General features: G+C 38.6%; 1 protein-coding gene across 9 annotated transcripts in view; it reads right to left on the bottom strand.

The window, feature by feature from the left end:
• L3MBTL3 (L3MBTL histone methyl-lysine binding protein 3) overlaps positions 1-26201 on the bottom strand; it is a 118899-nt gene that overhangs the window by 77242 nt on the left and 15456 nt on the right. For 6 of the 9 annotated variants that reach the window (XM_019951856.3, XM_073789585.1, XM_073789583.1 and 3 more), the window contains 8 exons: positions 19918-20033; positions 11763-11874; positions 11315-11389; positions 9715-9874; positions 8438-8570; positions 6474-6558; positions 4774-4865; positions 2728-2832 (listed from right to left, as the gene is read on the bottom strand). In XM_019951856.3, the coding sequence (XP_019807415.1) occupies positions 2728-2832; positions 4774-4865; positions 6474-6558; positions 8438-8570; positions 9715-9874; positions 11315-11389; positions 11763-11874; positions 19918-20019 (864 nt within the window). In that variant the 5' untranslated portion in view covers positions 20020-20033. The remainder of the gene's footprint in view (positions 1-2727; positions 2833-4773; positions 4866-6473; positions 6559-8437; positions 8571-9714; positions 9875-11314; positions 11390-11762; positions 11875-19917; positions 20034-26201) is intronic. The other 3 variants (XM_033867706.2, XM_033867708.2, XM_033867707.2) reach the window with 3 other exon arrangements.

Here is a 26201-nt window from a genome sequence, read left to right as displayed (position 1 = left end):
GAAAAATCTGACTCACCCATCATGCGAGTTTCCAGCTGAGGCTGAACAAGGCAAGATGCTCTGCCTTTGTGTTTCGTACCTCACCCTACGAGCAAGTGTCCTTTATGTTACCTACTTATTTAGTGTCACGTTTTTTCATGTTTTGTGCTTTTTGTTGTGATCTTGCTATTTAAAACCGGCCCTAGGGGCTTCCCTGGTGGCGCAGTGGTTGAGAGTCCGCCTGCCGATGCAGGGGACACGGGTTCGTGCCCCGGTCCGGGAAGATCCCACATACCGCGGAGCAGCTGGGCCCGTGAGCCATGGCCGTTGAGCCTGCGCGTCCGGAGCCTGTGCTCCGCAACGGGAGAGGCCACAACAGTGAGAGGCCCGCGTACCGCAAAAAAAAAAAAAAAAAACCGGTCCTAAGCCTAGTACTGAAGCGCTAGGAAGTGTTCCTAAGTACAGGAAGGCCCGCAAGTGCCTGACAGGGAAGATCTGTGTAACAGATAAGCTTCATCAGGCATAAGTTACAGCGCTGGTGGCCATGAGTTCAATGTTACAGAATCAACAATAGACATACAGGTTGTCTTCACACAGAAACATAAAACAAGTTAGTGCTGATCGGCTGACGAGAATGTTGTGACCAGAGGCTCCCAGGAACCTAACCCTGTATTTCCCCTAAGTGCAATGGTTCAGTAGTATTTACGGAATATAACTACCATAAATAACGTGAATCAAATGTACCTGTTTACCGCACTCTCCCTACTGCACAGCAATCCTTCTAGACGTGCCTGGCCAGTTCCCTCTCCCATTCTTCACAATGGCCTTTTTAAACCTCCTCCCTCTCTTTCAGCTACCAATCCCACTATCTCTATCCTCAATCTCAGCTGACGCTTTACCTCCAGAAGTTGCCTCCAAACTGGCAAACCTGCCCACACCCACCACACCCATCCTTTCCTGCTCTCCCTTGCAGAACCCAAGGAGAGACTCCCCCTGCTGGCGAAGGCTTGGATCTCCTCATATACTCTGGATCCCATCTTCTCCCATCCCTTCTTTGTCAATTATCTGCTCTCTCTGAGCCTTCCAATCTTCTGCTCCCCAATGACTTCTTCAGAATTCAAGCATTCTCTAGCCAGTCTCTTCTCATTACAACAAAAAGGGAGGGATGAGGGAGAGAGCAAGAAAAAGTAAAGAAAAAACTATCTTTTAGGCTTAGACAAATTCTTGTACACTCTTGGTGACAATCTAACAACTGATAAACTTTTTTGGAGCACAAAATAGCAATATGCATCAAAATTTAAACATCCTTAACTTTCAACCTGGTAATTCTAGGGATGGCTCCTACAGACATACTCACTATGCAAAAAACAAAACAAAACAAATTTTAAAAAAGCCAACAAAAAACACCGAAATATAAAAGGATGCTCACAGAGGCACTGTTTGTAATAATGAGAAAGTGAAAACCACTCAGTTGTTCATCAATATGAGAACAATTAAGTAAACTGCAGCAATTCAGTGAACTGGAATACTACTCACTGGTTAAAAATATTATATATGTATAATATAATATATAAGATACAGTGTCACAAAAGCAAGTTGCATAATATTATGTATATCACTTACATGTAAAAAAGAGAAAAATATATTTATACATATTTTTACATGCAGAGAAAACATCTGGAAGGAACACCATGAACTCATAAGTGTCGTTATCTTTGGGATACAGAATGAGGAAAACAGGGTGGACACAGAACTTCTGTTTTTTAATTATATATACTCTTACACCAGCTGACATTTCCAGGATGAGCAAACATTACTGTAATGATAAAAAAAAAAACTAGACAAACTAAAATAAATTTCCTTGAAAACCAAGTGTTGAAACACACACACACACACACACACACACACACACACACACACACACACACACCCCTCCCTTAAAAAGTTTCCCTTGTCTTTTACAGCCAACTTCTTAAAAGCAGTCTATACTTACTGAATGTTTTCATAAATCTCAATTGTTCTGAGAACTATATAAGCTAATACATGGAAAGCACTCAGCTCAGCATCTGTCCCATGGTACACACTATGTAACGGTATGTTATTATTTATGGTGACTGTCCTCATCCAGCTATCAGATGAGACTGTGTTGTGTAGGAGCCAAACTTCTTACAAATCCACTAAGTCACTGCAGGAAAACTATGATAACTAAAACTAATACACGTGATGGTCTTATTCTTTGAGGAAAATTTTAAAAGATACATACCCCTGACTCAAGGAGGAGAACAAGGAGGGAAGCACACAAAGGAAAAAAAAAATTCTAAGAGCTTTCAGTAATATATTGGACTAAGATATACCTAATTGACTTGGACATCTTTTCGTGAAAAATTTCAAAGAGATACCTTGAAATACTGAAATTAATATAAATATCCGTTGGTCTGTTCCTTATGTTAAGGAACATGGTATGGTAAAGCCTATGGCGTCAGACAGACCAGGGGTCAAATCCTGGTTCTACGACTTTGAAGCTGTGTGGCCTTGTATACCTCACTTAACCTCTCTGAGCCTCAGTTCCTTCATCTATAGAACAGGGATGAGAAGGGGTTCTTGCAAAGATTAAATGAGGTAATGTTTACAAAACGCTAAGCACCGCGCCTGGCATAAAGTAAGCACTCAACAAATGGCACCTTTTCCCATTATTAAATCCCTATAATCACTATTTTGTTTTAAAAATAAAGATGAGGCAAAGCTTACCTCAGCCACAGTGAGGACGCAGTACACGGACTGATGCTCAGGGTCCACGCCTTCTAATTTCATGCCAACTTTAAACCCATTTTTGTTATATGGAAAAGATTGATACTAAAATGCAAAATGACAGCAGTTTTAGTGAGTGATCACCTTTCTTCAATAAAGACTATATAACCAAATACATAAACAACTCCTAAAAATCCAGAAGAAAAGGATCACTGGGTCATCTCATGGAAAAATGCACAAAGACTATAAACAGGTGACAGAAGAGGAAATTTACATGTCTTATCGACTTAAAAAGATGCTGAATCTCCCCCATAAGAGTCATACAAAGTAAAATTACAGTAAAATATACTTCACCCGTCAGACTGATAAAGAGCAAAAAGTTTGGTTGCAGTGCTGTGGCAAGGCTCTAGGGAAGGAGATGCACACATACATCGCTAACAGGGACATAAACTTGTACGACCTCTAGCAATCTCATGATATCCATAAAAAAGAACATTCTCTTTGACTCAGCAATTCTAATCCTGGGGAATTATCCAACAGAGATAGCCACGTATGTGCTAAAGGAGAGGTGTACGAGGTTATTCACCAAGGCATTTACTTACCAAAAGACTCATGTATATATATTATATAGTCCATACATACAGATAGCATTTCGTCTTATATCTGTTCCATGATAATTTAAGGTGGTCCCTACCGACTGACACATATATGTGTGTCATACTCATGTAATATATATGACATACATATATGACATATATGTCAATCAATAGGGAGCAGCTTACATTATTATGGAACAAACATAAGATGGAATACGATGCATCAGTATAAAAGACTGATGAAGTGGTTAGATGAACTGAGATGGAATAATCTCCAAGCTAAGGTAGACAAAAAGCAAAGTCCAAAACAGTATGTGACATATGTTATCATTTGGTTAAAGACAGGGAGGGGAGGATTTGTGTCTATATATTGCTTATATGTGCATACAATTTTCTTATAGCGCCTTCGTGTTTTAATCACATGAATGTATTACTGATTCAAGTAATTAGCTGTATTTAAGCTTTTTTAAATAAATTATAAAAAAGTCTATTCTGCAAAGGACCAAAGTTGCAGAAAATAATTATACAGAACAAGTCATATGCAATTACTATTACATATTAAATATTTTAATGTAGATGTAATCATCCCAACATTTACTATTCACCACTTTTAAAAAAAATTTTATTGAATACTCACCACTTCTTAAAAACTCTGTGTTCATACATATATATAACAAAGTATTGATGGCAGATCTATTACATACCATGATTCAATATAATTAAATCATTTAAACCAAGGGTCAGCAAACTACAGTCTAAGGGACAAATCCAGCCCACCACCTGTTTTTGCAAATAAAATTTTATTGGAATACAGCCATGTTCATTCATTTATGTATTGTCTCTAGCTACTTTCATTACAAGAACAGAGTTGAGTTGTTACATCTGAGACCACATACCCCATAAAGCCTACAATATTTTCTATTGTCCTTTATGGAAAAAGTTTACTGACCCGTGGTCTAGCCCAGAGACAGCAGTTCCCACTCAGAACTACTTTTATTGATTTTAACTCACTCATGATAAAATATTTTTCCATAGTTATACAGTAACCCCTCTTTCAATGTTTTGTTGTGATGTTACGTAAACCACAGTAACTCATTTTTATTCTTCCAAAGACATGATGTTGACATGAAATTTTACGCTAGTTCTTCTTCATCTACTAGTTTTTCAGTAGTAGTAGAAACATCCCTTTTAAAATCAGTGAGAAAGCCTGGTAAATATTGAGAAGAAAGAGCACGCGCACGCGCGTGTGCGTGCATGAGGTGTGCTCACGCACGTGGCACTGGGGAAGGTGTGCGTATAAATGCTAGCTGCCCTCGGAGGCACCCCTCCACATATGAAAAATAATATGTTTGAGAAATTATCCCAAGTCACGTTTCCTAAACAGACAGTAGAAACGGCAGTACCAATTCCAGGGAAGCGTTATGGACAGTGTTTCTAGAAGGGCCTGTACCTCCTTGAACAGCTTTGCTGGCACTGCCACAGCTTTTTCCTCTTCCAGGTAGGACGCCCAGCACCAAGCTTTCTTTCCTTTAGGAGGCAAACCTGAAAAGCGAATGAAACTAAAATGACAGAATTTCCAAGTCTAAGAAATCAGAGTAGTACGCTATGAACTCTCACTTCCCTAACTATCCCCAGGCCTGGCTCTTCTCTTACTTTCATGGCTGGTATTTCTCAATCTCTTTTCCTGGCTCCTCTTCCAAAGAAATGAGAGCTAACAAGTGAACTGTGTGTATATCCAGGTATGAGTGTAGAGAAAAGAAGCAGAAGAACTTAAGGTTAATGAAGAAGATGTAGTAGGAAGCCAAGAAAAAATAGTACCATGGAAGCTATAGCAAGTAAGAGCTTCTTCTAGAAGCAGGATGCTCAAATTTCTTTTTCCTAAGCAATCAGGAAGTTGAGGACTGAGAAAAGGTCAGTGCACTGAGTGGTTAGGGACTGACTGTTAATCTTTCTCCAAGATTAAAAAAAAAAAGGGGGGGGGGGGAATCAAGGTGCCAAAGGCCAAATTGAAGTAGCAAAAGAATACATAAATGATAAACATACGGAGTTGGCTAATATCAATTTTATTTGGGATTAATTTGACAAAAAATGAAAATGAAAGGAAGGGTATAACAGCTTGATGGGTATTAAAATTGGGGGAATGGTATTTTGGGGATGAGATTGCAACAGGCAATGATGAAGCTCATGAAGAGGAAAAAAAAAAGGAACACCTAAGAGGGGGAAATGACTGAAGGAACAAGGTCACAGAAGGGCCAGAGCCCTGAGAGTAGAAATGAAGGGGAAGGGAGAGTCAGGATAAAGACACTTTTGAGGCAGAGTGCAGAGTAACTGAGAATTTACTCCCTTTAATTTCAGTGACATAAGATAGAAGGTCATCTGCCCCCAAATGTAAAAGTTAGGCTGTGTGCTTGACGCAGGTAGAAATATCTCAAACTCTTTTTGAGGAATTAAGAGCAGAATGAGCAAGGAACGCAGCCAAACCCTGAAGAGGAGCGCTGGGTTCAGGCCTTGATCTGCAGGGACAATGTGACTGGCAGGTCAGAACTGGACTGTGCAAAGTACAGTGACCTAACGTGGAGGACCGGCCAGGCAGATGTGGCAGGTCCTTCCTTTGGATACAGCCTAGTGGGGCACACGGAGGCTTCTATGGAGATGACCCAAGGTCCACGATGAATAAGGCAGCGAGTTCATCCACCAAGTACTGAAGGGCAGGGCCTCATGAGCATAAAGGACTAGATTCCTCATGAGAATAAAGTGTTCCTTGAGGAACAAAGAAAAAAAAAAGGTACCAGGTCAGGAGGTCATGGTTGAGAGGAAACTTTAAAAATCTACAACCTTAGGAAATGAATAAGAACAGAGGTTTTAGTCAAAGTGCGTAAGTGAAAGATATCTACTGGATGGAAAAATAAATAATGGAAAGTGGTCTCAAGTTTGCCCTGACACTACTCAAAAGTTGCTAATTTCCACTTTTCCCCCTTATCTACTTCTTCTAAACTCTAATTTTTATTGACACAATTTAATCAAAGAGAACCCCCAAACGATCCTTTAACTGCCATAGTGTGCATTACAATTAAGACTAAAATGTGTACCTGTGTGAAATATTTTCAGCTTCATAAAGTTACAAATAAAACCTTCCTTTCATCAACTCACCCTGCTTTAATACAGCCGAATCACCTCGCCTTTTCCTTCGGGCTCTCTGCGAACCCCTCAGGATTCTTCCATCTTGTTTGTTTTCCTACAATAAGGAAGAAAAGTTTATGATTTTAAAAAGTTCATGAAATTGGCACCGATGAAAAGTTAGAGAGCTGTCAGAAAGAATTATTTTTTTTTTTTGGACTCTTCTTCAATTTCACTTCATAACTTTTAAAAGAAAGTAAGAATATAGGTCACTTGAGAACTGTGTTGCTTTTGGCCGGAGGTCCTTACAAAATAAGAACATTTCCAAGAATTACACTCTGTTATAGTACAGAGACAGCTCCCACCTCCTTGAAACACTTTCTTCTTTCAGCTCCTGGACCACTCTGTTCTGGCTTCCCTCACACCTCACTGGCCCCTCTTTCGCAGTCCCCCTGCTGACATCTCCTGCAACCTAATCCCCTTCTCTTCTTTATCTAATCATTCTCCCTAGGTTTTAAAGATCGTCTGTCTGCCGAACACCCCTCATCCATATCTCCAGCCCTGACCTCTTCCCTGGCTCCACAGTCATGTATCCAGATGCCTACTTGGGATCTTCGCTTGGATGTCTAATAAGAATCTCAAACTCACGACGGCCAAAGGACTCTAGACGCTATACTCCACTCTGGCCTTCCCAGTCTCAAGTAATGGCATGATTAGCCAGTCCGTAGTTCAAGCCCAAAAGCTAAGGGTTATCTCTGATTCCTCTCTTTCCCTCACACACCCCGACAACCCTACCTTTAGCATCTATCTCAAATCCGCCAACTTCTGTCTTAAACAGCCCTCTTATTTAGTCACTGCAATAAACTCCTGACTGGTTTCCCTGATTCTACTCTTGCTCTCACATGTCAAAGCTACAGTGATCATTTTAAAACATTAATCGTATCAAAGTATTCCCCTGCCTTCAACTTTCCAATGGCTTCCTATCATACTCAGCATAAAGTGCAAACCCATTACTCTGGTTTACCATAAAGCCCTGGACCACACAGAACTCTTCAGCCTCCTCTTACTCCATTCTCCCCTAGCCCTCAAGGCTCAACTACCTTGTCTTCTTTATTTCCTTAAACAAAACATGCTACACGGATTCTTACCTTATGGTCTTTTCCCTAGCAATTCCACTGCCCCACGGGGCTTCTCACTCCCAACTTTACATCAGGCTCCTTCTTATCATTCAGATCACACTGTCCAAGCCACCCTCCCTAGGAGGCCTCCCTGATAACCCAACTTAAAGCAGTCAGATCATCTTAATGCCCTATTGTAATTCTCGGCATAGCGCTCAGCACAGGTTGATACTGCCCTTGTTTATTTTGTTAATTTTATGTCCCCTTAACAAGAATGTAATGTCCCTGAGAAAAGAAACCCTGTCTTCCTGCTGTCTTATTCATCCCTGCATTCCCAACTCCTAAAACAGTGACTAGCCAATCATCGTTGCTCAATATTGATCTTAAGGAAAATGCTTTGAGACCTCAAAGCTCTCTTTTCATATAGAGTTACTAATAAATATTTTAGAGAGGGGATGTTTATGTTTTAATTAGCATATTGTGAATTAGTTTTAGCTAAATATACCTGACATTCATCTGCCATTTTATACCTACCCACATCGTTTTATGAGATCTGTCTGCAATTTACCAAAATGGGATTGGCATTTTGCTGTCAAGAGGAATCTAAAATTCATTCGCGCAACTGAAGGTTCTCCTGGTGCCTCTCTCACTGCAGCAGTAAATTCCAGAACATCCTACTTCTTCACCCTGAGGAAGGGGTACTACTATTTATAACTCCCACCTTGAGATGAGGACAGTGACATAGAGAGGGTAGGTGGGTAACCTCCTGATGGTAAAACAAGGTCACGGAACCAACATGTGAACTCGGGTAACTGGCTCCAGAGCCGGTGCCTTGGGCCGCGGTGCTACTCGCGAAGGCGCGGCCCTGTGGGTACTAACCGTCTCCTCATCTCGCTCTTCCTCCTCTTTGGAGTCCGCTTTCAGAGATAACTTGGGCTTCTTCTTCCGACTACACTTAGGATCTTCCTCCTCATTGTCTTCTCCCACGTCCCTTTCTTCCTTCTGATCTCTGCTGAATTTATAAACCCAAAAAAGTGACAGGAGACAATACCCATCAAATATCTGCATGCTGATTAGCAACGCAAAACTCATTAAAAAAATATTTAACCACCAGGAGAATGGTGTACGTATCATAGATAAGAGACACTTCAAACCACCCTCATGTATAACACTGTCAAGACAGAAAGTGGAAATCAGCTTACGTATTAATTTATATAATTATTATAAGTATGTAATTAGTGATATAATTTTAAAAGGGCACCAGCACTACAGGTGAAACAGGTTCTAACAAGTTTAAAATTATTTGTCTTCCACAGCTGCCATCCATACTAATGAAAGAATCGATTATTTAGAGATATTCTAGTCTTCAGGGGCAATTAAAGCAAGGATCTAGCAATTATTAAGAATGCCAAGTCCAACTGAAAAAGGCCAAGTGTAACTTTGTAAAACATCAGGTGGCTAACGAAAACAGACAATTCTCCAGCCTGTTCTGACTGAAACACATGGGAAACTCCACTCAAACATAAAATGCCAAGTCATTTACTTGTAGTATACGAGTATGCACAGGAAATACACCTTGTTGGTGATAAGCTGACCTCGTCAGACAGTTCCCAATGGCAGTCACACCACCGTCAGTCACAGCTGACGGCCCTGACTCGGAATCCTCAGTCCATCCTGAGGTCAGCAGTAACACAACTACCACACTACTCACTATGGCCATTCAGCGGATTCTCAGTCAGGGGAAGCTTCAGTCCATTTGTGGAGTTTTAGCTGAATTACCTAAGACCTCCCAAAATATAAACAAAAGTGTGTTTCCACAAACATGAGTATCATTAAAATGTGTGTGTAGCCCAAAGAAATCTAAATACTCTTGGCTGGGGAGCGATAAAATTAATGTAAACAAAAGGCTATAAGGAAAGAGGCAGAGGTTGTATTGCAGCTAGGACGTGAACAGCACAACTCAGTTCAGACATGACCAAAGACACCAGTCCAGTAGTGGGATCAGGGTCCAAGTGTCTCCAAAGGGAAAGTCTCTGGGGGAAAAAAGATATTTTTGGATGACAGACATCAGAGAGCATAAAACCTCTGTATTCCCAAGCACCAGGACCTTGGACTCTAAAACTCATTTTATAGATGGAATGGGGGCAAAAACCTACTTGTCTTTGATATGCCGAGCACAATTCTGGCTGCAATAGTTTCCTCCAGAAAGACACTCATCTACGTTGCCATACTGACAACAGTTCTCACAGAATTGAAGCCCTTCTACTTTCACTGGATCCTTCAACCTGAAAGGCATCCCAGTCTTCTCGGAAAAGACTAGAAGACGAAAAGAAGAAAAAAAAGTTAAAACCATGACAGAAATCATTGCAAAACACATTTAGACTTTTTCTTCTAATAATTTTGTTAGCAACACAATAAAAGAATAATGTTTGTTGAATGAATGAATGCATGATCAAACCACACAGCGCTTGGGAGGGAGAAGAGGATGGGCTTGACAGGAATCACTCAAATTATTTACATAACACACAAAAAAATTCTTCAGAACAGGTAAACAAAAGCTTGTCCAAGGCCTTTTCTACAGAGTTCAAAGTAAAATGAAGAAAATTTCATTAGTCACTAAATTCGGAAGATGAAACCAACCATCCATAGACTCCTATACAGCTGTATCTTTCTGACAAAATTTTAAAAGGGTTATCTATGTTCTATCGTGTTTTTGATGAGTGACTCTTTTACTTAATGGGCTGAATCAACATCTTTCTATTTTACTTTTAATGCAGAAGATCTCCTAAATCATAATTATCCATATTGTCTAGGAGCTCACATTTCCTTTTGCTTGAATCGTTAGGCTAATCATTCATTCAGCAAACATTTATTAGGCACCAATTTACGCTAGACACTGATGACAGTATAGACCTTGCCCAAGAGAGCTCACAGTCTAGAAGAGAAGACAGACAAGAAAACCAATATTTATAATAAAATGTGACACATGCAATAATTGAAGCATGAACAAGTTCCAGAAGTAGCACAGAGGAAGAAGTGACTCATCCTTCCCGGGGGGAGGTCAAGGAAAGATTTTCTGATATAAAGCCTCAACAGGGTTTTGAAGGCCAAAGAGGAATTTACCAACTGGACAAAGAGAGAAACAGCATCCCAGCCAGAAGAAACAGCATGAGCACAAAAGGCAAGAAAGTATGAAACCGCATGATACGTTGGGAGAATTTTATGTCATTCAGTGCTGCTGGCCCTGTCAGAACACAGCATACAAAGAACAGAACAGAGAGCAAAGACACAAAGCAAGCAGGTGGGTGCGGGTCACCCGGATCTTTGTCTGTTTTGCTAAAGAGACAATAAGAAGTTGGTGAAGTGTCAGATAAGCAATCTACACAAGGTCCTCTGACTTCGGTGTGCGGGGTAAATTGGGGGAAATCAGAAGCAGAGTGATTCTTTAGGAGCCCGTCTGCAGTAATTCAGGTGAGAGGTGATTAGGCCCTCAACTAAGGCAGTGGCAGTGATGATAGGTAGAAAAGGCCAGATCTGAGATGTATTTAAGAAATAAACACCAAGAGGATTAGGTAACAGGCTATGGGGCTGGGAGAGAACAAATTCAGGATGACTCCTAGACTTCTCGCTTGTCCACTGGGTGGATGGTGCTACCATCAATTGATATTACGGGCTACAGAAGAAAAAGCAGGTTGGGGGGAGGGGAGAAAGAAATAGAAAATGAATCGCATTTCAGACATGTGGAGTTTGAGGTACCTGTGGGACATCCAGGTGGAGATGTCCAGTAGGCAGGTGGAAATACGGGCCTGGAGCTCGGGGGAGAGGTCGGGGCTGGAGATATAGATTTAGGAGTCATCAGCATCTAGGTGTTAGTTACAACCATCGGAGTAGATGAGAAAAAAGTGGCAGGCTTTTGGCTAAATCACCTGGGTAGGCTATCACAACATGGATTTACTTGATAATTTCCAATTAACCTAATGCTACGACAGATCTGGCATAAAGAAAGAAGACACTTTATAGTTATTTTAAAATATAAAAGCTGGTTCCATATTAGTTTCGTCATAGAAATTTACCTAAGAATATGTGACACAAAGATCACCCAGGATTTTCAAAGTTCCAGCCTATTATAAAACCTTAGATATTCTTACATTAAAACTCTTCAAAAAAAAAAAAAGAAAGGACAATGCAGATGACCTGTTCTTACCTTCTTGAGCAGTTGGTACCATCCAAGTTGTGGTAGCTGTTGCTTTTTTAACATTTTCCATCTCACTCTCATCTGTAATAACTTCCAAGGCGCCAAACTCATTTACACGGAACTAGCGATAACAGTAGAAAGAGGCAAAATTTACAAAAGTGCTCAGAAAAGTCATCATTTAATGGCTGGCACATGTAGTCTTTAAGCAAATGAACTACGTTTTTATAAAGTTAATTTCAACAATTATATCCAGAAAAGCCCACTACCACTATTAAGCCCTTTGCATTTACCAATTTTAGAATTTCAGGAAGGGGGAATAGAACAATGCAACAAAGAACTTCTTAAGGATACAAACAACCACCCCTGCACTGTCCTATGGAGTTGCCAGCTCACTTATATGGCTTATAATTTCAAACACTGTTTTTTTTTTTTTTTTTTTTTCTAAGACTGTTTTTCTTGTTTCATATTACTGCTTATTTGATGATCAAAGTTAGTAAAAGGAGAATTACTGTTTTCCCAGGAATCAACTTGTCTCACCCAAGTTCACCTAGTTCAAAGAGCAGGAATATCATCATTCTAGAAACTGTGACTTGCACGTCCCTATCCCCATATTCCAAGATATGAGGAAGGAAGGCTAAGCATGAGTCGTGGGACCCCCGGCCCTATACCTCCTCTTTCTTTCACCGCTCTTCAGAATTCTCTGTTATATTCATTCACTTCTAGTCCTCCTAAACTAAACCACTGGTAATATCTATGAGATGTGAACAAGCTTACTAGCTTCAGGCCAATTTTATCACTAAAAAGTAAGGGCATCTTGATTTCATGGGCATTTTTGACCCCAAATATTGAAAATTTCCTCTCACCTCATGGAGAGCCTCAAACCAAGTGTTCTTCTGCAATCTCCTGGACATACAGTTTACGTGTTGAAGACTTTTAACCACTACCTGTGTGCAGGGGCCCCATTCTCTTTGAAACAGCTAGGTTTACTCTCACTTTCATGAAGGTCAAAGTTATTCTGTATTCCTTCTGTTTTTCCATAAAACAGAATGACATTAGGGATCCACTAATCTTGACAGGGGATGAAGAGCCCAGAAAGTTCAAAATTCAAAAGGATTATAAAACTTTCGGCTTAAAGTTTTTAGATCTCTCACAGAAATATAGATGAGCATGCAAATATGAAGTACTTAAATAAGGCCTTCCACTTCCCAATCTAAAAATCTATTTGGTCAACATGCCAACAGAATGATTTATTTTACCAAACTAGATTCAGACTACAAGTCAGAAACATCATAAGCAAAATTTACAACTAATTATTCTTTCCACCAGGTGAAAATAGCACCTTAAACAATTTTCTGCACATAGTCTACAATTATTAAAAGCTTTCTAGACTGAACAAGTGACATACTTACGGAAGGTGAAAATGTTTTCTCCCTATTTCATATTCCAGATACAAGTTCCCAGGTAACATGTATATACTAAACCTAGTGGGTTCACCTAAAAATGTCTGTTTAGGAGGTGGTAAAAAGTCAATTGGAAGGGAAAGAGCTAAAAATAACTTTACTTTTTGAAAAAAAATAAAATTTTAAATGACCAACTCTGAAACCAGAATATTTCAAAATAAAGCTGACAGTACCATCTACTGGGCAAGAGTAGAAAAGCCAAGCCATCATGATTATTAATTGATGATGTTAAAAACTATGGCAGAAAATCAATTCTGAATGAAAAATTTTTAAAAACTGGCATCAGCCCAGGTAAGTAAGTTTACTTTTATTATATGCTGATGCTAATTTAAACTTTTTTGACAAATACAAAATGTGGGAAATAGCACAAAACATTTACATTACACAGAAAGTGTCCTGTGGCTTAAATTTCCAAATTGCTGCTAAACTATACCTTGGCATTTCAAACACTGAGAAAGAGAACACAGCTGAGTGGAATCTTCAAATCAAAATTCAGACCTATGACACCTGGGAGTTTTAGGTTCCAATACTTTCAAAGTTAAAAGGTAATATTCCCACATCACAACACTTAATTCCAGTTATCTTTTCCCTCTCGTGATAGTTATTGCCAGTAACTGACCTACAGTCTAAGCACAAAGTAAAGATGCAGTGCACTTAGGGAAACAGTTAACTCCCGTAAGCCAGGGACCCATGGACGGACTTAAGGGGTTGATAAATCTCAGGAAATATATGCAAAATTATGGTTAAGGGCATATATATATATATATATATTTTTTTTTTTTTTTTTTGGCGGTACGCGGGCCTCTCACTGTTGTGGCCTCTCCCATTGCGGAGCACAGGCTCCGGACGCGCAGGCTCAGCGGCCATGGCTCACGGGCCCAGCCGCTCTGCGGCAATGTGGGATCTTCCTGGACCGGGGCACGAACCCGTGTCCCCTGCATCGGCAGGCAGACTCTCAACCACTGCGCCACCAGGGAAGCCCAAGGGCACATATATATTTATCTGGGGATAGAGTTTATAAGTTTTATCATATTCTCAAAGGCATCCTATAACCCTGAAATATATTTAAAAATCTACTCTAACCAAAGTTACTTTATTTCAAAAATCAGAACATTCTCTAACACTATATATAAAAATAAACTCAAAATGGATTAAAGACCTAAATGTGAGACTGGATACCATAAAACTTCGAGAGGAAAACATAGAACACTCTTTGACATAAATTATAGCAATAGTTTGGGGGGTCTATCTCCTAAAACAAAGGAAATAAAGGCCAAAAAAGGGGGGACCTATTTAAACGTAAAAGCTTTTGCACAACAAAGGTAATCATCAACAAAAGGAAAAGATAACCTACAGAATGGGAGGAAATATTTGCAAATGATATGACCAATGAGGGGTTAATATCCAACATATATAAACAGCTCATACAACTCAACACCAAAAAACAAGCAGCCCAATTAAAAAATGGGCGGAAGAACTGAATAGACATTTTTCCAAAAAAGACATACAAATGGCCAACAGACACATGAAAAGATGCTCAACATCACTAATCATCAGGGAAATGCAAATCAAAACCCCAATGAGATATCACCTCACACCTGTCAGAATGGCCATCATCAAAAAGGATACAAATAACAAATGTTGGCAAAGATGTGGAGAAAAGGGAACCCTCCTACACTGTTGATGGGAATGTAAATTGGCGCACCCACTGTGGAGAACAGTGTGGAGGTTTCTCGAAAAACTAAAAATAGAACTACCATATGACCCAATAATTCCACTCCTGGGAATATATCCAAAAACCCAAAAACACTAATTTGAAAAGATGCATGCAACCCAATGATCATAGCAGCATTATTTACAATTGCCAAGATATGTGAGCAACCTAGTGTCCATCAACAGATGAATGGATATAGAAGATGTGAGAGAGATATGTATATCACATACTATATATTATATATATAACACACACACACACACACACACACACACACACACAATGGAATACTACTCAGCCATAAAAAAGAATGAAATTTTGCCATTTGCAGCAACATGGATGGAATTGGAGGGCATTATGCTAAGTGAAACAAATCAGACAGAGAAAGACAAATACTATATGGTATCACTCATATGTGGAATCTAAAAAATATTGATACAACAAACCAGTGAATATAACAAAAAGAACCACACTCACAGATATAGAGAACAAACTAGTGGTTACCAGTGGGGGGGGAGGGGCAACATGGGGTAGGGCATTAAGAGGTATAAACTATTAGGTATAAAATAAGCTACAAGGATATATTGTACAACATGTGTAATATAACCAATATTTTATATTAACTATAAATGGAGTATAACCTTTGAAAACTGTGAATCACTATAGTGTACACCTGTAACTTATAATAAAAAATTAACCTCAAAGTGTTTTTAAAGTATCCTATCATATGCAAAAAAGACACAGGGATCAATTTTTTGACATCTCAATTTTTTTGTCTTCCGCAATATTCCTACTGTAAAAAATGTTGGACAGCATAGGCTGTTAGTTAGGTGCTGCTAACATTACTGAGTTCCACTGATGAAATTCCAGAAAGGCTGACACATTTCCTAACATTTTTTTCCCCAATAAAATACTCAAATTCTGAAATTGGTGATGCTTTTATGAATGGTGCTGCAACTATAGAAACTAGATATAATCACTTTTTTAAAAGTTATTAGTTCTTTTAACCTAGACATCTAAAAAGCACTATAAAAAATGAGCAACTGACTCCATTCTACAATCAAGAATGTCAAAATTATAAACTTTACAAAAGGGCTTTATTAAGCAAATCAAGCATATCAGCTGACACTGTAACTTCTGTTAGTGGATACATGTAGGTCAATCAGAAAACAATTACGCCTGAAATATATAAGGGGTAAAAAAGGTTTCGTTTGTTTGTCTTGGCCTAAGCTACCTTTTATTTGATTCATTCTCTTTATTTTTGCTTATAGAGGCAAAGGATCTTTAGCCTATTTGTGCCTATCTTTAATAACAGATCATTAAAAGACACTGCTGAGATTACTGTTTTCATTACTTTCAGTGTTGAAATAGGAGTTCTACTTAGCAATCTGTTTCAAGGACAAAGATATTTAGTAACTACACTGTTCTGAACGTCAAACAAGACAAGGCAAAACCCTGCAATAAGAGCGCAGTGAATTTTCCAGTTGGGTTTCTGCATCACTGGTGCTGGGTCTTGCTCTTGGTTAAGTGGCAACTATTCTTTTGAGATAAGATGCTATCACTCTCAGGAGTGTACTGACATTTTACTGAGGGACTCCAGAAGACTAAATCCTTATAACCCAGAGGAATAATTCTCTGCAGATAAATTTCAGAAATCATAAGAAGTTTAGGCAGAGAATCGCTTAGGGACAGCAAGCCCTACCATGCATCTTTCCACAAGCCTTACCACTTAGTCGCCTGCCTGTTCTTACAGCTGGCCCTGAGATATTAATCTACAAACACAGATTTGCATTTTAAAGGAACAAATTAGGCAACGGTAAAGTTTACAAAGTTTGTTTAAGTAAAAATGTCTTGCTAATGACTACAATATTTTCAAGAGGTCCGGTGGACACTTGTTGTTCTTCCCTAACACTATACTTTCGGATGCTAGCCCCTCTTCTGTATGCCCCTTTCTCTCCCTCCTCCCATCCCTGCCCCCAAAAGTCTTCACACAGTTTCCCACCTATTTTCAGGCACCTAAACCTCACATGACATCTGCTTCCAAAGCCTTCCTGATCCCTCCAGCTAACATAATACCTCCTCTAAATTGCTGTAACATTTCCCTTTCATCTCTTTTGATATGAAAACGTTTCTCTTGTTAGTAGAATAGTAGTGGTAAGTAAATCAGTTTTAAAATCAGAAAAGCCTGGTTTTAAGACCCAGTTCTCCCAGTAACGCACTGTCTGACCTTGCTTGAGCAAGTGACTTAAGCACTCCGGGCCTCTGTTTCCCCATCTGTAAACTGACAACAGTGACAGAAACTCCCCCAAATGGGTTAAATAAGAGAATTAAAAGACATAGGTTAAGTGCCCACCAGAGAATAAATTCTCTATTCTTTCTGCTACTGCACCCAAATAAGGAGATTTTGTGCTCTGTTTTATATAAGGGTTGGTTAGCTCAGTGTGAAGGGGGGAATGGGGATGCCAGCAACAGGGACCAGTAAAAAGGGACCAAGGTGCGAGCTAGTTGGCTGGGCTGGAAACAGGGTGGCACAGAGGAGTGAAATGAGATGCAGCTGGAGAGGAAAGTAGGGGCTAGACCACCAAAAAATTCTTGTGGTAAACTTAAGGGGTTTGAACTTTATCACGAAGGATACAGGAAACTGCTAAAGGATTTTAAGCAGAAGAGCGATATCACTTGACTGGCCAGCAGTCATGAGGCTTTTACAGAGAAAAGTTCTTTCAAAATGGCAATAAAAAAAAAATGGCAATAAACTGAAGCATATTAAAACCTGTTCCCATGATAAGAAACCAACTTCTACGTATTAGCTGAATTAACCTCAGCTGGGTTGTCTTAGGGATCGCACATTAAGAAAGCCACATGCCTTCGCCCATTAAAAAAGAGAGGCTTCCAGTGTCAAATAGGCAGAGCATGATGTGGGAGAGTAAACTGCATGATTTATTCAAAGTTCTTTCCAATAACTTAATTATGAAAAATCAATTGCTTAATCAGTTCTCTTAGGCAGCTCAAATTGTAATACGAGGAGCAAATGAATCAGATATCCTAAGCAATATAATCAACTGGCTAGTCTTTGAATCTCCTCGGATAAAAAGGGTTATAAAGTAGAAAATGTTTTTAAATTATTTTTTTAAATAGGGTATCTGTCAACAGCAGATAAAGTGAACTGGATACATGGCAATTACCCAAGTAATTAGATGAGTCTAAAAGTCAAATCAAATAACCCAGATGATAATACCCACTAAGTGGCTTAATTATCTGATTACCTTTATAAAAGTAATAGGTTAATTCCTAAAATCCATTGCTTAGAAAACCTTTAGGCAATCTAAATTTCTTAGGGATGGAGACTTCACTCTATTGTCAAAATCTAACTGAACAAAAATTATAAATTTCATCATCCACCTACATGGGAAAAAAAATAAGCCATTCAGAAGGAATAAAAATGTACAAGAAAAATAAGACGCTGAAGCAATAAAAAAAAAGGCAGTTTACATAATATACCTTAAAGCAAGAAAAGATACAATTTGTTAAGTGTTTTACATATATGTTTTTCAATCCTTATAACCAGCTTATGACATAGATCCTATAACCCCATTTTACAGATAAAGATTGTGAAACTTAGAATTTAAATAACAAAGCTCATTTAGGCTGACACTAACAGAATCTTGAAGAGTTTTTCTTTCTCAAAAATTTCAGCACTCTATTTCCATCATATCTAATCCAGATGAACATTTGGAGAATGTTAGAGAAGATAAAACCCTTGGCATTCATTTAATTCCTTATTTTACCAAAGAGGAAATTGGCCCCAAAGAGATTAACTGACTTGTTCAAGGTCACATAGAACTAAAACTAACAACCGAATCTCCTTTCCATATTTCACTAAACCTCACTGCAATATTTTTGTTAAACTAAACTCAGATAGATGTGTTGGCACACTGCACTTAATTAAACCTAAACCAACTAAAATCTAAGTATTTTTCCAACAAGAGGTGAACTGTCCAAATCTCACCACTGAGGATGGACTAGAACAGTTTTGGCTCAGATACTTGTCAAGTGGCCACTAAAAGGGATTGGATTCCAAGAAGTCAATATTAGGGGGCAGGAATTTCTATTCAAGAACAGGCCAGAACGCCAAGCATCAGCAAGGCAAGCCAAGAGACGGCCAGTTAGGGAGGTCGGATGTTCAAACACCTGAGTGACTAAGTACAAACACAAAGTCTAAAGGGCCATGGACAGGTTCAAGGTCCCAGAGACAGGATCAGAGCAAAAGCAAATTAGAAATGAGAGGTGGGGTGGCTGACTTTCCAGGTGGGTGCTTGCACAACCCTGTCCCAGGGTGCAGCAGATGTGGTCCTGGAGTGGCTTTGGGGGGCTGGGGAAAAGGGGCAGGCTGAGCACCTAGAAAAGGAGCAGACTGAAGCAGTGCTCTCTGAGGAGGGTTCTCAGCTATACAAAAGCAGTCTCATTTACAGGAAGGACCAGCTTCTGAACAAGTGATTACACAAAAATCCATATTTACAGTTTACAGTATAAATAATTTAAGGGAGGTGAACAGTCCTGTTTATTCAACATTCTAACATTATCCAGTTTTAAAATAAGAAAACTAGGACACAGGGAGTGTGGTTTTTCACTTCAAGCTACAAAGCCCATTACTACAAAAAATATACAAAGCTAGACCTTCTAAGTCTACCACTTTTACATTTATTGGCCATCCTGATAGACTAAAACCTGAAACCATCTTCCTTGAAGCTATACATGAATTTCTACAAAATGCATACAGACTGCAGAAATACTTCTAAGTCCCCTACTCCAGTCGACAAAGGCTTCTGCCAAACCACCAGCAGTTTATCATCTTGAGATGCTGCGGACCAAGCATCATATAAAAACTACAGCCACTATGCTTAATGCTTTTAATCCGTATTTCACATATGTGCTCAAATTCATTTTAATAATAAACACACACACACAATTTTATGTAATAAAGACAGCTTACCTTTAAATCACTTCCTGGTAATGTACCTACTCCATCCTTCCAATCCATGACACTGAATACATCAAACTCTTGACCACTTGTGCTAGAGGCAGATTCAGTCATGATTTGTTTTTAACCTGGAAAAGGAAAAAAGGGCATATCACTTAAATATTCTACATACAAATCAGTTTTTATTTTAGTGGTCATTGCTTCAATTTCCCTTAATTACATAATTTTCTTGATCATAATATCCCATACCCAGAGATTTAGAAATAATTGCTTCAAACATATTTTTCCTAGTGCAATCCATGGTAAATTACAGGAGAAAATATAAATAAAAGTTCTAGGTTAAACAAAAAGTGCCGTGGTAAATTTTTGCTTTGTTAGAAGAGGAATTCACTGTTTCATAGCATATTCACTTAGAACAAAAAATCATGATGACATATGGATAGAATTCTTCACCCTCTAAGGAGTTCCCCCCACCCCAAGACATTCAAAAGAGAGTAGATGTGGCTAAAGGATAGTATCCAGTATAAAATGTTGAAAAAGAGGCCATTTAGACTTTAAAAAAGAACAAGAAAATTCAGTCCATTATTGAATGCCATCTACACTAAATTTGACAGGTAAGTCTGTTCTATCAATACAATGAATATACAGTATGATTGATTCTTTCATGAAATTGATTTATTTAACTCAGTAGAAATATCTGCCAAGTTGATGTTCTGAGAAACAGGAAAACAGTCTCAAAATGTACAGCAAACACAATTAGGCTATGTTAAGATAACCAATTTGGCTAGCTACACTGTGATAATGCTCTTAATTTTCATTTTCAAAACAAACTTTTTCGTAATCATATATCCATTGGAGGTAGTATTGTTATTCTGAAACTGCTGTCTGTGTGGTATGGGATAAAACAAATAAATAATTATGTTGGTGTCACTGACAAGTGATCGAAGATCAATGGGTCCTAAATCTGAATGGAAGTATCTGTATAATTTCATGATGCATTTTATGTTTAAAAAATATGCATATTTTCTAGCTTTGCCCACTGACAAACTCTAGAAACAACCACCAATCAATAGTAATTAACAGCCTAGTATTCAGATTGTGGTCTCTAAATACCATTTCTCCCAGGCCTTCCCAGAAGTGGCAGGAAATGTGCAAGGTGAGCCTGGAACATCTTGTCAAATAAAAAAGCAAGGAAGCTATCAAAGACAGCAGAGGTCATACCAAAGGGACTCAGAAGCAAACTTGAAGAGGCTTCTGTTGGCCAAAGTAAGGATATTAGCTGCAGTGAATTGAAACACATCAAATAAGTTTAAATCATTATGAGTTCACAACGATATTCAAAACAAACAAACCAACCAAGAACACCTCATTGATCACCTTTTGATTATACAAGGGAACCAACCAACTTATTATTTGGAAAAATAAACAAGGACTTATCCTGCCCATATTGCATGAGATCGATAAAAAGTGTATCTCAGGGTAACCAAATCATTGGTGAGAAGAAGTTTCCTTTCAGAAAAAAATTCTTGCTAATAAATAGAGAAGGAATGATAGAACTGAAACATAGCCATTTGCAACCATTAAAATAATGACTCTAGCAACGATCATCAATGCCTTCTAAGAATATCTACCAACCCAACACCATCTATGAAGTATTCTTGCCAGGAAAAAACTAAATCAAATCTGTTGTGATCAAGTCTATTTACAGGAAATACCAGAGACAAAGGAACATGTGAAATCACACCATAAAGACATAAGAAGCAAAACATGGATTGTACTGGGAACCCTGAGACCTTCCCAAAAGGTCCAAGAAGTCAAAATTACTTTCATGAAAATATTAACACGTTATTTGCCTTCTTCACTATGTTGATATTTACACTGATGGTGCAAAGCAATAGTGGATAAAACTGCTGAAGCTGTGGTACCCAGCTGCAGTAGCAGTCATTTTATTCTTCAGCAGCATGCACTCACAGTAAACAAATGTCAGATTCACTAAGAACCACCTGTGATGAAGTAAAATAATAAATTTTATTACGTCGATATTTGAATATATATCTTTTTAATATTCTGTGTGATGAAACAGAAGTATGCACAAAGTGCTCGGGCATGGCAAAATACCAAGGCTGCCTCAAGGGAAAGCACCTGTGAACTGTTTGAGATGCAAGCTGAACAAGCTGCTTTCTTTTTTATGGAATTCCACTTTTACTTAAAAAACGATGTTTATTCAAGTTTGGATATTTGGAAAATATTCTGTCACACTGACAGCATTCGTTACTAACGATACAATTTCAGCATTTTGGAAAACCTGTATCCACCACCATGAGCCTGACAGCTTCCCCAAAGCTATAGACTTTTCTAAGGAGATGGGTGGTGATATTCATGAATATGATTTTCTAAAATAGTTCATAATGAAATATGTCAACATTTGGAAGATCTACATAACTCAGTGAAGTGATTTTTCCAAATGACCAATGCTTACAGTTACAAAATTATGCATGGCCAAAGGATCCATTCAAAGTGCAACACAGACTGATGGATTTTAATGTGACAGCGTACAGAAAGCTCACTGATAGGATTTCAAATTGCACACTGCAACTAACCTTTAAGAAACTACCACATGTCAAGTTTTGGTGTAATATTAAAGAAGAGTGTCCATCATTAAATGAAAAACTTAAAATAATCCTCCATTTTCCAAACCCATACCAGTGTGAAGCAGATTTTCTTCATATGCGTCAACCAAAACAAAATACTGCAACAGACTGAATGAGAAGCAGGTATGAGAATCCAGCTCTCTTCTATTAAGCAGACATTAAAGAGATTTTCAAAAATGTAAAACAGTGTTACTTCTCTCACCTTTTCTTTTAAATTTTGGAAACTGTGATTATAGTTCATAAAAATTGTGCTTATACATACTAAGGTAATCAGTTTACTATGTTATAAGTCATAATAAATAACCAATATACTTTTATTTCTAAGGCAGTAAATACTGATACATATAACCGAACAATAGATCTTTGGGTTTTTCACTTTTTAGAGCATAAAAGAGACTTGAGACCAAAAAGTCTGAAAGCCACTGCTATACAGGATTAAAAACTTGTTTTCGGCACATACAAAAAATTGTAAGGAATAACTAATAAACAAATGAAAGAGGAAATTTGAAATTTAGATTAAGAGACATATTAACCAATCGCAATACTGCATTTCATAGATCTTGCTTGAACCCTGATTTAAATTATTTAAAAAAAAAAAAAAAGATTATTAGGGACTTCCCTGGCAGTCCAGTGGTTAAGGCTTCGCCTTCCAATGCAGGGTGTGTGGGTTTGATCCCTGCTTGGGGAGCTAAGATCCCACATGCCTCGGGGCCAAAAACCCAAAACATAAAACAGAAGCAATACTGTAACATATTCAATAGAGACTTTAAAAAATGGTCCACATCGGGCTTCCCTGGTGGCGCAGTGGTTAAGAATCCGCCTGCCAATGCAGGGGACATGGGTTCGAGCCCTGGTCCAGGAAGATCCCACATGCCACAGAGCAACTAAGCCCGTGTGCCACAACTACTGAGCCTGTGCTCTAGAGCCCGCAAGCCACAACTACTGAAGCCCGCACGTCTAGAGCCTGTGCTCTGCAACAACAGAAGAAGACACCGCAATGAGAAGCCCACGCACTGCAACGAAGAGCAGCCCTCGCTTACCGCAACTAGAGAAAGCCCATGCGCAGCAACGAAGACCCGACGCAGCCAAAAATAAAAAGAAAGAAAGAAAATTTTTTTTAAAATGGTCCACATCAAAAAATCTTAAAAAAAAAAAAGATGATTCGACAGGAGGAGAAATATGAATACCAACTGACTATTTGATGATATTAGAGAAATACCATTGCTTTATTTTGAGGGATGATGATGATACATACTTTAAAGAGAGGAGGTCTTCCTTGTATTTTAGAGATACAAGCTGAAATTGTGAAATGAAGTGATATAAGGTGAGGAAGTTGCTACAAATTAATTAAGGGGTAAAACGGTGAAATAAGACTGGCAACATGTTGGAACTGTGAAGATAAAGACGAGTGAAGGGTCCAGGGTGGTTATTACACTACATTCCACATTTTAAATAGTCAATAGGAAAAAAACAAAACAAAACCCTGTGTTTCTTTGAATTACAGCTATCTTCTGTTGGAGTTTACTAGATGCTTCAATATTCTTTCTTCCTTTATCATTAAGACTTAATCCTCAAAACAGGAAATAGGTTGTAAAGGCCTGAGGAAGAATTAATCTAAGAAACAGTAAAAATATGAAATAAATTAAGACTCATACTGAAGTTCTCTATGACTCCTACCTCACTAAATACATAAAGATCAGCAACAAACCTGACTTTCTAAGGTAGGAGTGGCAGCTTTTCCTGATAGATAGTAGAGTGACAGAATAATTTTCCCCCTGGTGGATAAACCAGGTAAAACCTGAGTGATCCTTTAATAAGAAAAATTTTTCATTTATTAATTCAATCGCATCTTCTTCCAGAAAAGCATTCAAAACATCAGAAAACTTACACAAACTATTTCATTTATTTGTTTCTCACAGAAAGATGGGTTCTATCATCCCTCTAGTCGACACTGAAAAAAGTGCAGAGTTCAGTAACTCACCCAAAACCACACTTGGTGGCACACCCAGGATTTTAACCCAGGTCAGTCTGATTCCAACCCTGGGCTTTTTCTCAACCACCGTCTTGTGCTGTCTCAAAGTCTTACCCCCTCCGAGAATCTGGCTAAGCCTACTTTTCCCCATTTTACTCCTTGGAACACAGCAAGTCCAGAAAGCAGTTTACTAGGTCCCAAGTTCTCGATTTATGTACATCAGTACAACACGTATCCTTTTTAGTTAAGTGCCATCAAATACACGCTCATTAACAAAATGTCATTGAGACACATATTCAACACAAGTAGATTTCTGGTCTTTTCCTACCTAAAAACCATAAAGGTATGAAATTTACAAGAGCAAAAATGCTGTCTGTGACCAGGAGGAGGAATAGAAAATCGGGGTAATCTAAAAGCTATCACTGTACAAAAGCTGCAGAAAATGTTTATGACATATTTTAGGAAATAATTAGAATATGCTTTTGCTATACAAAACACTGGTAATGTTACACAGTATGCTCTGCCTGCAAGCACATATCTAAAATTTATAAAAATTGTTTCCATCCATTGTTTCATTCTAAGGCTTGTGGACATTTTGTATAAAATATTATAGCATAAAAATATTCACTACATTCTCCTTTCCTTTATCCAATTTTGAAGCCACTGGCTACTTTCACTATCGCATGAAGTCTGAACAGCTACAATAGATTAGGCATTTTCCCACCATCTCCTAATCAGGTAGAACAACCAGCAACCAATATTATTTGAACAGAAGCTGGTTTTATGACACCCTAAGTCGTCCTCCTTTTTCACCTTCTGTAAGTGTGTGCACTTGTATACAAACATACAAAGCCTTTTCACTTCAACAAATTGTGCTTCTAAGAGTTAAGCAATTTTTTTTTTTTTTTTAGTACTTAGAAATGCTATGCTTTATATTTTCTTTAAATTTCACCTGGTACTATTCCATCATCCCACGTGTAACCTGTATTCCACGGGCCTGAAAACCAGGTAGATAACGTCACTCACAATACAAGTCACAAACAGTATTTCTCATTTGCAGAAAATCATACGCCAAATCTCTTGTTAATGCTGCTGAGATTTCCTAAGGAAGTATCTTAAGTATGTACCATGATGGGTCCTCTGTGTTATTAGCCAAGATCTACCACTTTTCTCCTAACCTCTTCTAAAGGCTAATGGTCTCCAGCCACTGCTGATGTCAAAAGCGACAGCTTTCGAGATCAGATATCCAGCAACTGCATCCACGCAGCTTCTGATTCCCACTCACCTATGTTATGGCTGACAATGGCTAATATCAAGGGTACTGACACCCAATGTGCTCCCACCAATGCCCATTGCGGAGGCCTCATCAAGGAGCTGATAATTTTACTGAAGGTGAAGACCATTACTGTTGGTACCAATGCAAATGTATTATACTCCCAAAGTCCCTCTTTTGTGAAACAGTTCACTTTAGCTTTTACTCATTTTTATTACAATTTCCTTGCCCTAAGAATTCAGCAAAAGGGATGGAGGACAGACTAAATGACATTTTAACACTGTCCTCAGAATTACCTCTTCTCTCTCTCCTGCACCGCTCCTTGTCTCTAAACCAAAGCTGTGCAACGTGGCTCTCCCTGGGAATCCTGTATCGAATGGATGCACTTCCTCCATCTCTC

This window comes from Tursiops truncatus, chromosome 12 (assembly GCF_011762595.2).
Source record: "Tursiops truncatus isolate mTurTru1 chromosome 12, mTurTru1.mat.Y, whole genome shotgun sequence".
In the NCBI taxonomy this organism is placed as follows: Eukaryota; Metazoa; Chordata; class Mammalia; order Artiodactyla; family Delphinidae; genus Tursiops; species Tursiops truncatus.
Note: the sequence above shows the minus strand (reverse complement) of the source record. Positions and strands in the feature narration are given on the sequence as shown.